Raw genomic sequence first — 15,009 nt, 5'->3', positions numbered from 1 at the left:
CTTACCTATCAATAATACCCTTGAATGTAAATGGATTAAATTATCAAATTAAAAGATATAGAGTGGCTAAATGGATAAAAAAACAAGATCCCATTCTATGTTGCCTACAAGAGATACACCTCATTGTTAAAGACAAGCATAGACTGAAAGTAAAGGGATGGAAAAAGATATTCCATGCAAACACAAACCAAAACAAGCAGGACTAGTGCATTTGTATCAGATAAAATATACTTTAAGTAAAAAACTGTAAAAAGATACAAGGTCATTTTATAATCAATTAACAAGATAAAAAAATTAAATATATATGAACCCAACCCTGGAGCACCCAAATACATAAAGCAAAGATTATTTGATCTAAAGGATGAAATAGACTGCGATACAGTAATAATAGGAAATGTCAGTGCCCCATTTTGAACAATGGACAGTTCATCTAGACAGAAAATCAATGAAGAAACAAGGGACTTAAACTATACCATAGACCAAATGTACCTAACAGACATTTACTGAATATACCACCCTACAGTTCCAGAAGACACATTTTTCTCACCCACACATAGAACATTCTTCAGGATAGATCATACATATGAGGCTACAAAATAAGTCTTAACAAAATTTAAGAAGATAGATGATATCAAGTATATTTTCTGACCACAGAGGTATGAAATTAGAAATCAACAATAAGAAAAACTTTGGAAACCTGCAGATAACATATAAATTAAACAACATACTCCTATAACCTAAGGGTCAAGGAAGAAATTAAAAGGAAAATTAAAAAGTTTATTGAGAAAAAATGAGAATGGAAACACATTATACCAAAACCTGTGGGACACAAAACAAGCAGTTATTAGAGTGAAATTCATAGCAATGAGCACCTACATCAAAAAAGAGGAAAGATTTTTAATAAATAATCTAACCATGCACATCAAGGAACAAAATTGGTAGAAGGAAATAATAAAGCTCAGAGCAGAAATAATGAAATGGGATCAAAAAAAAAAAATCAAAAGACAAAAGAGTTGGTTTTGTTAAAAAAGGTGAACAAAATTGACAAACCTTTAACTATACTGAGAAAAAAGATCCAAATAAATTAAACCAGAGGTAAAAAAGGAGACATTACAAATGATTTCACAGAAATACAAAGAATCATGAAAGACTGTTATGGAAACTATACACCTGCAAATTTGAGAACATAGAAGGAATGGATATATTCTTGGATATAACCTACCAAGATCAAATTATGAAGAAGTAGACTGTCTAAACAGACCAATAATAAGAGAGGATATTGAACTAGTAATAACAATTTTCTATCAAAAAAACCAAAAAACAAAACTCTCATCCTGAAGGCTTTTCTGCTGAATTCTAACAAATGCCTAAAGAAAAACTAATGTCAATTCTCAAACTATTCCAGAAAATTGAAGAGGATGGAATGCTTCCACACTCTTTCTACGAGGCCAGTATTCCCCAGAGAACACAACAAAAAAGAAAACTATGGGCTAATATCCCTGTTGAACATAAATGCAAAAATTTGCAACAAGATTCTAGGAAACTAGCAAACTGAATTGAACAGCACATTAAAAACATCATCCATTATGATCAAGTAGGATTCATCCCAGACATGCAAGGATGGTATGGCATATACAAATCAATAAATGTGATGCATCACATTGACAACAAGAAAAACAGCATATGATTGTTTAAATAGATGCAGAAAAATCATCTGACAAGATTCAACATCCCTTTATGATAGAAACTCTCAATAAAATAGATACAAAAGGTTATGTACCTCAACATGATAAAGGCTGTATTTGATAAACTCACAGCTAATGTTACACTGAATGAGGCAAAATAGCTTTTTCTGTTATATCAAAAAAAAATGATAAGGATGCCCACTTTCACCACTCCTATTCAACGTAAAGCTGGAAGTCTTAGCCATAGCAGTTAGGCAACAGAAAGAAATAAGAGGCATCAAACTGGAAAGAAGAAAGTCAAATTGTCCCTGTTTATAGATGTCATAATCTTATATATGGAAAACCCTAAAGAATCTGGTAGAACTAAACTGTTAGAACTAAGAAATGAATTCAGTAAAGTTGCAGGGTATAAAATCAACGTACAAAAATCAGTTTCTATATACTAATAGTGAATTTCTGAAAAGGAAATCAAGAAAACAATTCCTTTGGCAATAGCTACAAAAAAAAAATAGTATACCTAAGAAAAACTATAACACACTGTTGAAACAAAAGAAGAGACAAACAAATGGAAAGATATTCCATATTCGTGGATTGGAAGAATATTGTTAAAATGGCCAAAGCAGTCCTGAGCAAAAAGAAAGCTGGAGGCAACATACTACCTGATTTCAAAATATACTACAAGACTATAGTAACCAAAAAAGCATGATGTTGATATAAAAACAGACACATAGACCAATGGAACAGAATAGAGAGCCCAGAAATAAATTCACACACCTACCCAACTGATTTTTGGTAAAAACTATAAAAGACCTGGAATAAATAATAAGAAATATGTAAGAACTCCCAACAAGGATATTATTAAATATCATTGAGGTACATTCAGGAATAAATATTTTGAAATATAAGCTGTTTCATGAATTAGAACATTATAAAACTGATCAGTTCTTCCTAAATTAACTTATGGGTTTAGTGTGATCTCAATTAAAAAACCAATAGTGCTTTTGTTTCTTTTTTAAGGAAATCAATAGATGATTCCTTCCTTCCTTTTCTTTTTTATTCTTGGTTGATCTATACAACTTAAATGATATGCATGTTTTTTAGTGCATATAATGCTTTCCAAACGGGGCTTAAAAGATGAGTTAAAGTGGGATATTTTCAATATTACTGCTGTGTGCAATTTAAATAACAATACAAAAGAAAATGACACTTCCTGACACACACAATAAAACTGTACAAGAAAATTTAAGGGAAGGTGAGCATTTACCAAATCTAAGTGTTTTAAACGTTTAGTGTAGTATGTGGAAAGAAAAGAGACAGTGAAACATTTTGTCATGTTTTTATGTTGCTGAATGTCAAGGTCATGACCAGTGTTGAGAAGATAAGAAAGCAGGTGATGTGTGGTTGGAGCTGGTATTTGATTTGTGGCTTATGAGTTTGCCTCTAAGCATGCTACATTTTGTTATAGGCTATTTCTGAGCTCTCTGAGATTTGCAGTGTTTATTTTTTCTCTCTCTACTGCCAGTTTTAATACCTAGAATTTAGCTATTGCATACCTTATACTTTAAAGCTTGGGTAGTATCATCCGTAAGGCCAGGGAAGGAACCCTTATGTAGGACTTAGCTTTATAAAAAGTTTGGATTTATAGTACCAGTACTGACTTATAGAAAGGGACAGTGCTTGGAAATAAAGCAGTATTAGGGGGGTAGAGGTTAGGCTTTTGCTTTTTTTTAAAAAAAGTAGTAGCATGTAATAATATCTTAATTATCTGTTTACTTCAGAAAGTAAACTGTTTACTTGTTTAACTCCTCCTGTTTATCCTGTATGCTCTAGAGGTAAAACAGTCTGTGTTTCTACCCTCCAGATGCTGATGGGAGACGTTGGTTGATTAATGTTTTTGATGCAGTGATAGTGTATTTATGAAGTTATTTAGAAACCAATAGGTGGTAAGAAACCTCCTGAGGCATGTTATAAGGTTCTGGTGGTATAAAAAGAGAATGTGTTGAAAGCTTTAAATCAAAGAGATCACAAAATTGTGGCATTTCTTTTTCATTTACCATTTTTTTAGTACCATAATTCTACCATTTGTTATGGTTAAGGAATATTAAACCTATTTCTTTTAAACTCATATTTTTGTTATGATGAATGATATCTACTATATCACTGAATTGAGCTATATGAGTATTTAATATATATACCAAGTATAAATGTGGTTTAGAAAATGGTTATTATTTTATTTTTAAATCTTAGGTGACTTTGAGGAGCAATGAGCAATTACATGTATCTCTTGAGCACTTAAGCAAATAATTATAATCTGTACCTAATTTGACTTCAGTAAAGAAAAGTAATGCTTTCTTTACTGGGAAGATGGTGTCTTGGTTTATACCTCTAATTTCCTTTCTCTTCCTTTCTGCTTGCTCCTAGGAACTACATTTGACACCGTACATTCTCCCAAGTCCTATGAGGGGAGAGGGGTAGACAAGTGAACTAAAAATATTACTTTATCTCATTGCATTAATGTATCATTTGTATTACATATTTTGTATGTAAACATAAAAATCAAGAGGTGTATGTTTTTTGGTGGGGAGAGGGGAAGAAGAGGAGGATGAGGGAATTGACAGATTTAAAGCATTAAAAAAACCCCTAAACTTCCTGGGTTTAATAGTCTTAACCAGATCTGGAATAAGAAAAATATCATCATCTCAAGTCAGTCTAGGTTGTAGATTTAGGTTGGGTTGTTGGCCATTATAAGGTACATGAGACCTAGTTTTTTGCTCAATCTGATTTTGAGACTAAGTCCACTATATTATTACTCCATGTGATTCATGTTAGAATTTTAAGTTTTGCAGATTGGTTGTATTTTGAAGAAATTAAATGTTCTCAAGTTTTCTGTAACTAATGTATGGGTGATCCATTGCCTGCTCTTTATAGTAGTCATTAAATCTGAAATGTCTGATTACAAATCAAAAGTTTAGTTTATTATATCTCAAACAGGAAGCTGTACAATTAATCAAATTATGCACCTAGACTGTTGACACAGTTTTGTCACCTTAATGGTAGCTTGTTTATGCCAACAGCTAAGAAGCCTGCAGAGCGAGTGGCGATGAAATCATGAAAGGCGTTTTCCATAGTGTGTTGAGAATTGAATGTTTTTCCTTGCAAGAAGTGGCCCAAATCCAGGAAGAAGTGGTAGTCAGTTGATGCAAGGTCTGGTGAATACTATGGATGACAGAGAGTTTCCAGGTCCAGCCTCTGTAGTTCGAACAGCATTGTTTGTGCAACATGTGGTTGAGCATTGTCTTGAAAGAATATTGGCTTGTCTCTATTGACCAGTCTCTGCTGCTTAATCACAAGCATTCTCATCATCTCATCCAATTGGTTGCAGTAGACATCTGCTGTAATCCAGAGGTCCCCAACCTTTTAGGCATCAGGGACCAGTTTCACGGAAGGCAATTTTTCCATTAGGTGGTTGGGGGAAAAGCTCAGATGGTGATGTGAGTGATGGGTAGCAGCTATAAATACAGATGAAGCTTTGCTTGCTCACTGGCTAGATTCCCCCCATCCCCCACTCACCTCCTTACTGTGTGGCCTAGTTCCTGAATTTCATGAAAGACAATTTTTCCACAGATGGTGGGGACAGGGGTGGGCAAAGCTCAGGCTGTGATGTGTAGCCCAGTTCCTAACAGGCAGAAAACCAGAACTGAGCCATAGCCTGGGGCTGGGTACTGCAGCTGTAATTGAGTGACCAGCTTTTATGGAGCTGTAGTGGATAATACCAGCACTGCACCACCAAACAGACACCATTAGCTGTTTCTGATGAATATTCAGTTTTGGACTGTTTCCACACTTCATCTTTATCCATCTATTGTGCCCACTTCTTGAGATTGTCAAAAAGAATCCAGTTTTCATCACACATAACAATACGGTGTAGAAATGGTTCAGCTTTATGTTGTGATAGCAAGGAAAGGCAAGCTTTGAGAAGCTTTCTTTTCTGATGTTCATTTAATTCATGCGGTACTCAGGTACTTTACCTTGCTAATTTGTTTTAAATGATCCAATACTGTTGAAATAGTAACATCAAACCCTGCAGCTAATGAACATGTAGGTTGAGATGGATTTGCTTCCAGTACTGCTTTTAGCTTATCATTATCCACATTGGTCCCAGGTGACCTACCTGGCTCATTTGCAAGATTAAAATCACCAGAACGAAACTTCTCAAACCATTGATGCACTGTGCATTCACTAGCCACATCCTTCCCAAACACTTTGTTGTTATTTCAAGCTGTCTATGTGGTATTGGTTCCACGTCGGGACTCATATTTGAAAATAACACGAATTTTTTACTTATCCATGGTTTCACAAAAATTGCTCTTAAAAAAAAATTGAAAGATAATCACAAACCAAGCCATGCATTTGAAAGATTGAAGATGTACCTTCACAATAAAAATAAAACAAGAAGGGTCAAAATGCAGTGTCAGAAATATCAACTGTCAAACTTAGTGCATAAGGAAATCGGGCATTTCATACTTAATAACCCAATAATATGTGTGATTTAGTCTGTTGGCATTATTTATAAGGATGATTTGTATACTAGCAGTATTTTATTATAATTAGTATTCAAAATATAATGGTATAAATTCATCTACTAGGAGATTTAGGATTGAATGTAGTTATTCTAGACTTTTGTCCAGTTTATACTTTTAGAATATGCTCTAGAATCCTGTTTTTAAATGATTATTATATATGTCTAAGTGGCACTCACCAATTGCTGAGTACCTCTTTTATCTCTTATGTAGGATCGCTGGGTACTAATTTGGTATTGTGTCTACCTTTTCTAGAACTTATTGCTTGTTTTAGTTTATTTGTCTCTGATTATGAAGAGAGAAATACATTTACTTTGTACTTGTAAATATATGTATGTATTACATTGGAAACAAAATTTTCAAATGAAAACACCAAAAGTCAATAAAAAGTTAAATATATCCTCTATATACAGCAATCTTTTGTATTGCAGTTATTTTTTGTATACTGTGCATTATCTTTATTGAGCATAAACTAGTCTCCTTTTACCAATTCAGTTTCTTCCAGTTGATTATTATTATTATATGATGCTGAACTGTATGATGTCACCACTATGAAGTCTCTCAAGGTGGCTCTTTGACTTTTTATGTCTTCCTTGTATCTTGAAAAGTTGCTTTCTAGTAACAGTGGGATGTATGTATCTGCCCCAATTCATCTAACTAAATACCTTCTAAGTAGTTCCGGTGTCTCATTGACAAAAGCCTAGGGTCTGGGTTGCATGTGGGAGTTGATTTTTGGCAAAGTGTACTGCTGGTAATGTTGGATCACTCTTCAAAGTGGCAGAGGTATAAACTGTTTATTTTTAAATATATGAGTTTACTTTTATCTTTATATTTTAATATACAATATTGTGTTATCTACTTTTTAAAAGTATGTGGTTTTTTGATTCCCAAAGACTTTGTTCTGTATTCACAGAAGATATTTTAAGTAATGATATTTTGGACTACTGCTACATTGTATCTAATGTCATATTGTAAATACTACTATTAGGAATGAAAGAATATTATTTTGACATTAATTTATTAAGATAAATTCTTTAGGTTAAAGATGATGTACGAATGAGATTTTCTTGAGAAGCCAAAAAATTGGAAAAGCCCATTTTTGCTAAGGTCTTTATAACTAACAAAAAGTGAGTTAAGATACTTGAATGATTTAGAATAGTAACTAACACATTTCATGAGCATACAAAATGCTTGGTTAGTTCATATGTGGGAATTAGGATTTTCCAATCATAATGAAAAGTATGTTGCTGCAGATTTAGGAGCAGGAAAAGAATCATTAAGCAATTTAGCATTACTCTTGCCATATTTAGATACATTTAAGATACTCTGTAGGTGAGTTAAATAATCTTCAGTTATTTTGATATTTAGGTATTTATTTTATTAGGTTTTTCCCAAGGCAAACTTTTGAGTTTGAAGAAGTGAACATATAAGTATTATTTTTTTTTTATTTTTTTATTTTTTTTGAGACAGAGTCTCGCTTTGTTGCCTAGGCTAGAGTGAGTGCCGTGGCGTCAGCCTAGCTCACAGCAACCTCAAACTCCTGGGCTCAAGCAATCCTGCTGCCTCAGCCTCCCAAGTAGCTGGGACTACAGGCATGTGCCACCATGCCCGGCTAATATTTTTCTATATATATTAGTTGGCCAATTAGTTTCTTTCTAGTTATAGTAGAGACGGGGTCTCGCTCTTGCTCAGGCTGGTTTCGAACTCCTGACCTCTAGCAATCCGCCCACCTTGGCCTCCCAGAGAGCTAGGATTACAGGCGTGAGCCACCGCACCCGGCCAGTATTATTTTTTTTATTTGCCTGTCTTAGAGTCAGTCATAGATCTCTAGAACTGAACCTCATTTAACCTTTTTTTAATAGAAGAGGTAATAAATGGTCAGAAGTAAAAGTACGATTTGTTCAGTTCAAAGTAATTGTTATAAAAAGTAGTGATTAGATTATATTGTATATATGTACCTTAATACATTTATGTCTCAGAAAATTTTTCTAGGTGCTATATTCCTGATACTAAACCTCTAATTAGTTGAACATAATGTAACATCGTTTCTGTTATATATAACACTGTCTTTTTGTGTTTGACATTTCTTTTTTCTTAGGAAGAAAGGCTGCACTTCTCTTTATCTGCTGACATTGCCACTGTTAAAACTAACGTTTGAGTAAAGTTAGCGTTAAATATTACTTTCCCAAATGCATTATCTAGAGCTTATGTAATCAAAGTGCTTAGATTTTATGATATGCTATTGCCTGGAGTACAGCATTATATAATACTGAATTTTTTTTCATCATTGTTTAAGAGTTCTTGAAGCCAGCATAGCAGAAAATAAAGCATGTTTGAAGAGGACACCTACAGAAGTTTGGAGGGATTCTCGAAACCCTTATGATAGAAAAAGGCAGGACAAAGTTCCTGTTGGACTAAAAAATGTTGGAAATACTTGCTGGTTCAGTGCTGTTATTCAGGTGAGGATCTTTATTCAGCTCTTATTTAGTGGGCATGATAGCAATGGAAAATGGATTGGGTTGTGTTTCTTTTAAGTTGTATACTTGAAATGTTAAGTACAGGCAAGTTTTTTTATGTTCTTCTGTCTACTAAACTAGTTTGGGGATTGCAGTATTCTCCCACCCTTCTCCACTTTCCACTTCCTATATGGAGTTTTATGAGTAGAGCACTACCTATGCCTTTCACTTATTTGGAAAAAGTTTCTCCTTCCTCCCAGCTATTAGGAATTGTTGTTGGGGTGGAAAGAAAATATTTTTGTATATATTTCCCTGCAAATTTAGGGAAGCATTATAACCAAGATATGAAACCAGAATTGGCTTATTGTGGTTCAGATCATATTTATTTGTATATACTGGAAAATTATAGTCATTTAAATAATATTTTTAATATGAAGAGGCATTTTGAGATTGGAATGTATTTACAAACATAATTCTCCGCATATATGAGAATGATATAAAGAATAAATATTGATAAATCTGGAATAACACATTTTCTTTTTAATTAAGACAGCTCTTAATTAAATGTTTCTTGAATAGCTTATTCTAAAATAAGGGATATGTGTATGTGTAGATAGCTATCCTTTTCTCAATTTGGAATAGTTTTCCTTTTAATATGCTATTTAGCTGGATTTCTTTTTTTAGATTTTTTAATGTTATAGACTATTATCATAATTCTTTACCATGCTCAGGTAACATTGGTAATGGTGTTTGTTTTGCGTTGCTGTATAGGAGATATCTGAGGCTGGGTGATTTAAAAAAAAGGTTTATTTGGCTCATAGTTTTGCAGTCTGTAAAAGAAGCTTGGTGCCAGCATCTGCTTTTGGTGAGATCCTCAGGAAGATTTTACTTATGATGGAAGGTGAAGGGGGAGCAGGCATGTCACATAGCAAGAGAGACAAGGAGTTGCCACGCCCTTAAATAATCAGCTCTTGCTTGAACTAATAGAGCAAGAACTCATGCACTATTGCAAAGAGAGGCACCAAGCCATTCATGAGGGACCCACCCCCATGACCTAGACATCTCCTACCAGGCCCCCACCTCCAACATTGGGCATTAGATTTAAACATGAGATTTGGAAAGGACAAACTATATCCAACTATACCCAAACTATATCAATAATATTCATCAGATTGAAAAACTTTAAATAAAACAATCTGTGAATAATTACATGTCTTTAATTTTTATCACTCTCTAGGAAAATTAATATTTTGTGTTTCTTTTCATAAGACAGTTGAATTGTAGTTTATTGTTCCTGATGAGTACTCTCACATCAGTGAGAGTTGTTATGCTATTTTTTTCTATATTCAAATCTTTGTGTATGACAGCTTAAACTTTCAGGTGATATTATTGGCAACTAAATGGTCTTTCACTTAATTTTCCACAAGCTTGTTATTGTTTTCTCTAGATGATTAATCTGTAACTTTAACTTTTTATATACTTCAGTGTTATTGTTTTCTCCTCCTCCCCCTTTTTGTTTCTTGCACATAATACCATATAATTTGCTTTCCTTTGGTTTTCTGAATTTGATTCACTCTTGGCTTTGGTGTATACTAGTAAGTAATATGCTGTGTGATTAGTTTTTCAAGGATATTAAAATGTTAAGGAATACTTGGATTAACATAAATCTGTAGTAGTATCTTTACTTATAGCCTTGATTATGGATTATTTATTCACTCAGATACCAAAAACAGTATCTAAAATTTTATTTGCTGTATTAGAGTCTCTTAGATTTTTTAATAGGCTATTTCACTTGTACTATTTATTATTAATGTTTTGTGTACATTTTATAACTTAGCATTTTAAAATATGAAGGACAATTTTAAGGCTGTGATCTGAGTGTTCATAAATATGGTTTGCTGACTGTATTTGGTCAAGTAGATGCTGTCCTAACATTATTATGGCCATTAAATGAGGCTCATTAATTAGAAGCTTCTCTTAGAAAACTGTAAGAAGAAAGAAATTACTTGTAAATAATCAATATTTATTAGTTAGAATAGGTATTCTTTATGTCTCTTTCCTGTATTTATTGGAAAGGCCTATTTGAAGTGATAAATTAACATTAATAGATGTAGGGATAACTACCTTTTGTCTTAATAGGACAAACTTCTTTTAATATCTCAGTTCAAACTTAATACTGTGCATACATCTATTTCTACCCTAAGTCAGGTTGCTGATGTTAGCCTTTGCTTTACATTTTAGATTTTTGGTGGTTTTTGGTGGGGAGGGAATGGGCTAGAAAAAATTTGCTGTCTTTTTCTAAATTACTAGCTTATTAAAAACTAGTAATTTTACTAGTTTTAAAATTTTGTCTAAGTTTAGTGACTTCTTAACTCCTAACATAGGCAAGTATAAGGTATTTGGGATTATTAATTTTTTCCTTTGGAGAAATCTAAACACCTAGGAGAAGTAGTATCTAAGCTTAAAAATTAGGGTTATAATGGCCTAAGAATATAGGCCTTTTCCCCACTTTTGGGGGTAGGGAAAAACATTAAGCTTCAAATTTTAGAAAATTGTGAGTAGTCAGGCAAATTTGTCTAGAGAACACTTGAAGTTTTATTTTTTATTGTAATTTTAAAGTCTATTAAACTATTTTTAGTAGCCTTTATCTTCAGTAATTAGAATCTTTTATTTTTATCTTTTATTTTTTTATTTTCTGTCATAAAATAATTAACTGCTTTAATTCCCAGATACAAACTGATATGTAGCAGTTTACCATCATAAATGGGGCTTCTCACTTATGAAAGAAAAGTTGGACAGGAAATCTGCTTTAATGTTTGAGGTTTTTACTGTTTTCCAGAGTGAGTTGGAACTTGTTCAGACTGTGATGTGTAAATGTACTGTAAAGTTTAAATTACAGAGTTTTTTCAGAGTTGGGATTTACTTAGTTGGCAAGACTAATATGAAACAACTGACAATTCTTTTCCTTGTGAATATGTTTACCAATTAGATAAGTTTACTGGAAATATAAACCTCTAACTTCAAAGAGGTAGCTGGTGTAGGCCACAACAGGCATAGTAGCTTTGTATACTTATTTTTTTAGGCATTAAGATCAATATTGTGGGAGGAAAGGGGAACAGAATGTCAGAAAGGGAATATAAACAAAGAGAAGATTGTACAGAGAATATTAAGCACATAGTAACATAAAAAACTTTTAATGTGATTTTAAGTTTTGTATAATTTTGTGCTTTGCAATAATAGAATAAGTATTGTTGGCCTAGCGCGGTGGCTCACGCCTGTAATCTTAACACTCTGGGAGGCCTAGGAGGGAGGATTGCTCAAGATCAGGAGTTCAAAAACAGCCTGAGCAAGAGCGAGACCCCGTCTCTACTAAAAAAATAGAAAGAAATTAATTGCTAAAAATATATAGAAAAATATATAGAAAATATATAGCTAAAAATATATAGAAAAAATTAGCTGGCCGTAGTGGCGCATGCCTGTAGTCGCAGCTCAGGAGGCTGAGGCAGAAGGATTGCTTGAGCCCAGGAGTTTGAGTTTGCTGTGAGTTAGGCTGATGCCACGGCACTCTTGCCTGGGCAAAAGAGTGAGATTTGTCTCAAAAAAAAAAAAAAAAAAAAAAAAAAAAAAGTATTGTTAAGTATCAAGAATAATATGTTGAAATACATGAAATCTGACTTTTTCTCAGAAAATAGTTCTTGTGTTAGTTGCAACAATTCTGTGTATAAGTAGTATAGTTGGTAAAAATAAGTCTCTGGAAGCAGTCATTTTAAAAATCTGTTAATAGAATTTTTCTTTAGGTTATCTTAAATTATTGTTCTTTTTCAGTCATTGTTCAATCTTTTGGAGTTTAGAAGATTAGTTCTGAATTACAAGCCTCCATCAAATGCTCAAGATTTACCCCGAAACCAAAAGGTAAAGTTACAAGATTTTTAAGCAGAAGATATGTACTTTTTTCCCCCTTTTATCTATGATTGCTTTGGGGGCATTTATTTATCTTACCAAACCTGAAACTGTTAGAATGTAAATGTCAGATCACTAATCTCAATTATTATAATAAATTCCTATCCTTTGTCAGTATATCGTAAATTTGAATTTTTCTTCACCTATGTGTCACAGTAATATGCCAATTTTTCTGTCACTTTGGTAGTATTTTTTTTTTTTTTGGACTGTCAAATTTCAGTAAACTTTATCGGCTACAATTTACAATTTGAGTTCTTTCCTTAATTGTCTTCTAAAAAATGTGCTAAACTCAAAATTTCTTTTCAATTGATTACCTAGTGGAGCCCTTTAAAAATTACTTTTGCACTGGTGCCTTTGTAGTACAAATCCATACCTTCTATTTTGAAACGTAATGTTGTTAGATGGGCAATAAAAAGTGACAAGAGAACCCAGTCAGCAGGGCCAAATTGCTTAGTTTCTAGCTGTGGGCCTAGAGCAAGTTACTTCATCTCTCTCTGTTCACTTTCCTTACCTGTGAAGTGTAAATAATTATTTCATAGAGTTTTTGTGAGCAAACACATCAAACATTTATAATGCATGCTAGGGGGAACATAACTTGATTTATAACCAACTTTTCAGATTATAATCTCTGGGCTGTAAATTTTCAGGCTGATAAACAACCCATTTTCAAAAGGGAACCAGGAGCATCTGACATCCTCTTATACCTCCAGAGAAGTTAAGCAAAATCCCTTCAATCAATACAGTTTTTACATGGAACTTTTTGAACTATTTCTTCCTTTTATTGCAGTTTGTTAATATCAGCAATACTTCTTTCTTGTCATGTCTTGGTTAAAGTATATGTATAATTTGCATGACATTATTAGAATTAGTATTTCCAATTTTATGTTTATGTATGTGTATGTATTTGTGTCTTGACCATATATGTTCCTGGATTTTAGTGTCAGAGCTTTAATTTCTTAATTCTTCATAGTGTTGAGTAGGACTAATTGAGTTTTGTAATCTTATTTTAAAAAGTTGTTATATCCATGTTTATATACTAGAACTAGTTGTGAAGTCATAAGAATGTTCAGTGAATACTAGAGAAATGTGTAATTCCAATCTTTTGCACCTTTCTAGAGAAATTTGTTTCTTACAATGAAGAAGTTGGCATCTCCAGGTGTACTATTAACTAGGGGATTAAAAGAATCTGTCAGTTCCATTCTGATAAAAATACTTATTTTGAAGAATCCTGTGCAGTTTTATGTAAGATTGTTCCACAAATGAGTTTATTCTTTTATTTGGCATGGTAACAGCTATAGATACTATAACTTGACATCTTTGAAGCAAAGATGGGATTTATAGGTAGTTATCAGCCACTGATGGGTGCTACGTTTACTTGAGGTGATAAAAGACACAGGTTTAAAAAATGTGTCAGTGTAACTTCTATCATTCATTATGTAATAATTACTTTCAAGGCATGAAATGTTTGCTGCTGCATTGAGTTTGAAAAATAATGTAATAAGATACAGAATACACTCGAGATCACTTTGATCAAATCACAGAGATATCATTTGCATGCATTGCTAACTAGGATATTTTTGGTTAGCAATTGAAACTTTTCACAAATATTATGTACATATTGAGTGAGAGAAATAAATGGAGTCTTTGAAATCAATTTGTATTTTAGGTATACTTGGTTATTGCTTCTACAAATTGAAACTAATTGTATGTACCTGTATTTATTAATATTTGGATTGTTTGTAATTTAGTGTCTTTGAGTATTATTTGAGAGTACTAGAAATTTAATGATATATTCTCAACAGAATCATCCCTTCTTCCCCACCACAAGGATATTCTTTTGATTGACAAAGTTAAAAACTGATGGCAAAACATATTAAATGTTGAGAAAACAAAGATGCATATGTATATGATATTTAGTGGAAATCACCATATAAATAGATAAAGCCTTATTGATTGTAAGGTTATATTAACATTGTTTAAAGTCTTGATTCAGGGCAAATATTTTTAAACAAACATATTTTTTCCACTTCCACTCAGAAGTGAGAATCATAGGAGAAGGGAGTGGGTTCACTTGAGTACCATACTGAATTCCAGGAGCAAATACCCAAAGGAATTCTGAATTTTACAAAAGAGACATTCTGGGATTTCTTCCTTTAGTCATGAAGTAACAGGGACTGGATTTACAAGTTTCAGTACATTTTAAAGGATTCAAAACAAAAAGGTAGTTTTCTGACTACAGTGGAATTTAGAAATCAACAACAAAGATATCTAGAAAATCCCCATATAGTTGGAAACCTCTAAATATCTCAAAGCAAAAAAAAAAAAGGA

At 32.8% G+C, this 15,009-nt stretch overlaps 1 protein-coding gene across 7 annotated transcripts in view; it reads left to right on the top strand.

The window, feature by feature from the left end:
* USP25 (ubiquitin specific peptidase 25) overlaps positions 1-15,009 on the top strand; it is a 137,256-nt gene that overhangs the window by 43,997 nt on the left and 78,250 nt on the right. For all 7 annotated transcript variants that reach the window (XM_012786014.3, XM_012786012.3, XM_012786010.3 and 4 more), the window contains 2 exons: positions 8,562-8,724; positions 12,547-12,633. In XM_012786014.3, the coding sequence (XP_012641468.1) occupies positions 8,562-8,724; positions 12,547-12,633 (250 nt within the window). The remainder of the gene's footprint in view (positions 1-8,561; positions 8,725-12,546; positions 12,634-15,009) is intronic.

The sequence above is a fragment of the Microcebus murinus genome, chromosome 1, assembly GCF_040939455.1.
Source record: "Microcebus murinus isolate Inina chromosome 1, M.murinus_Inina_mat1.0, whole genome shotgun sequence".
Taxonomy (NCBI): domain Eukaryota; kingdom Metazoa; phylum Chordata; class Mammalia; order Primates; family Cheirogaleidae; genus Microcebus; species Microcebus murinus.
The sequence above is the reverse complement of the archived record's forward strand: the minus strand, read 5'-3'. Positions and strand labels throughout refer to the sequence as shown.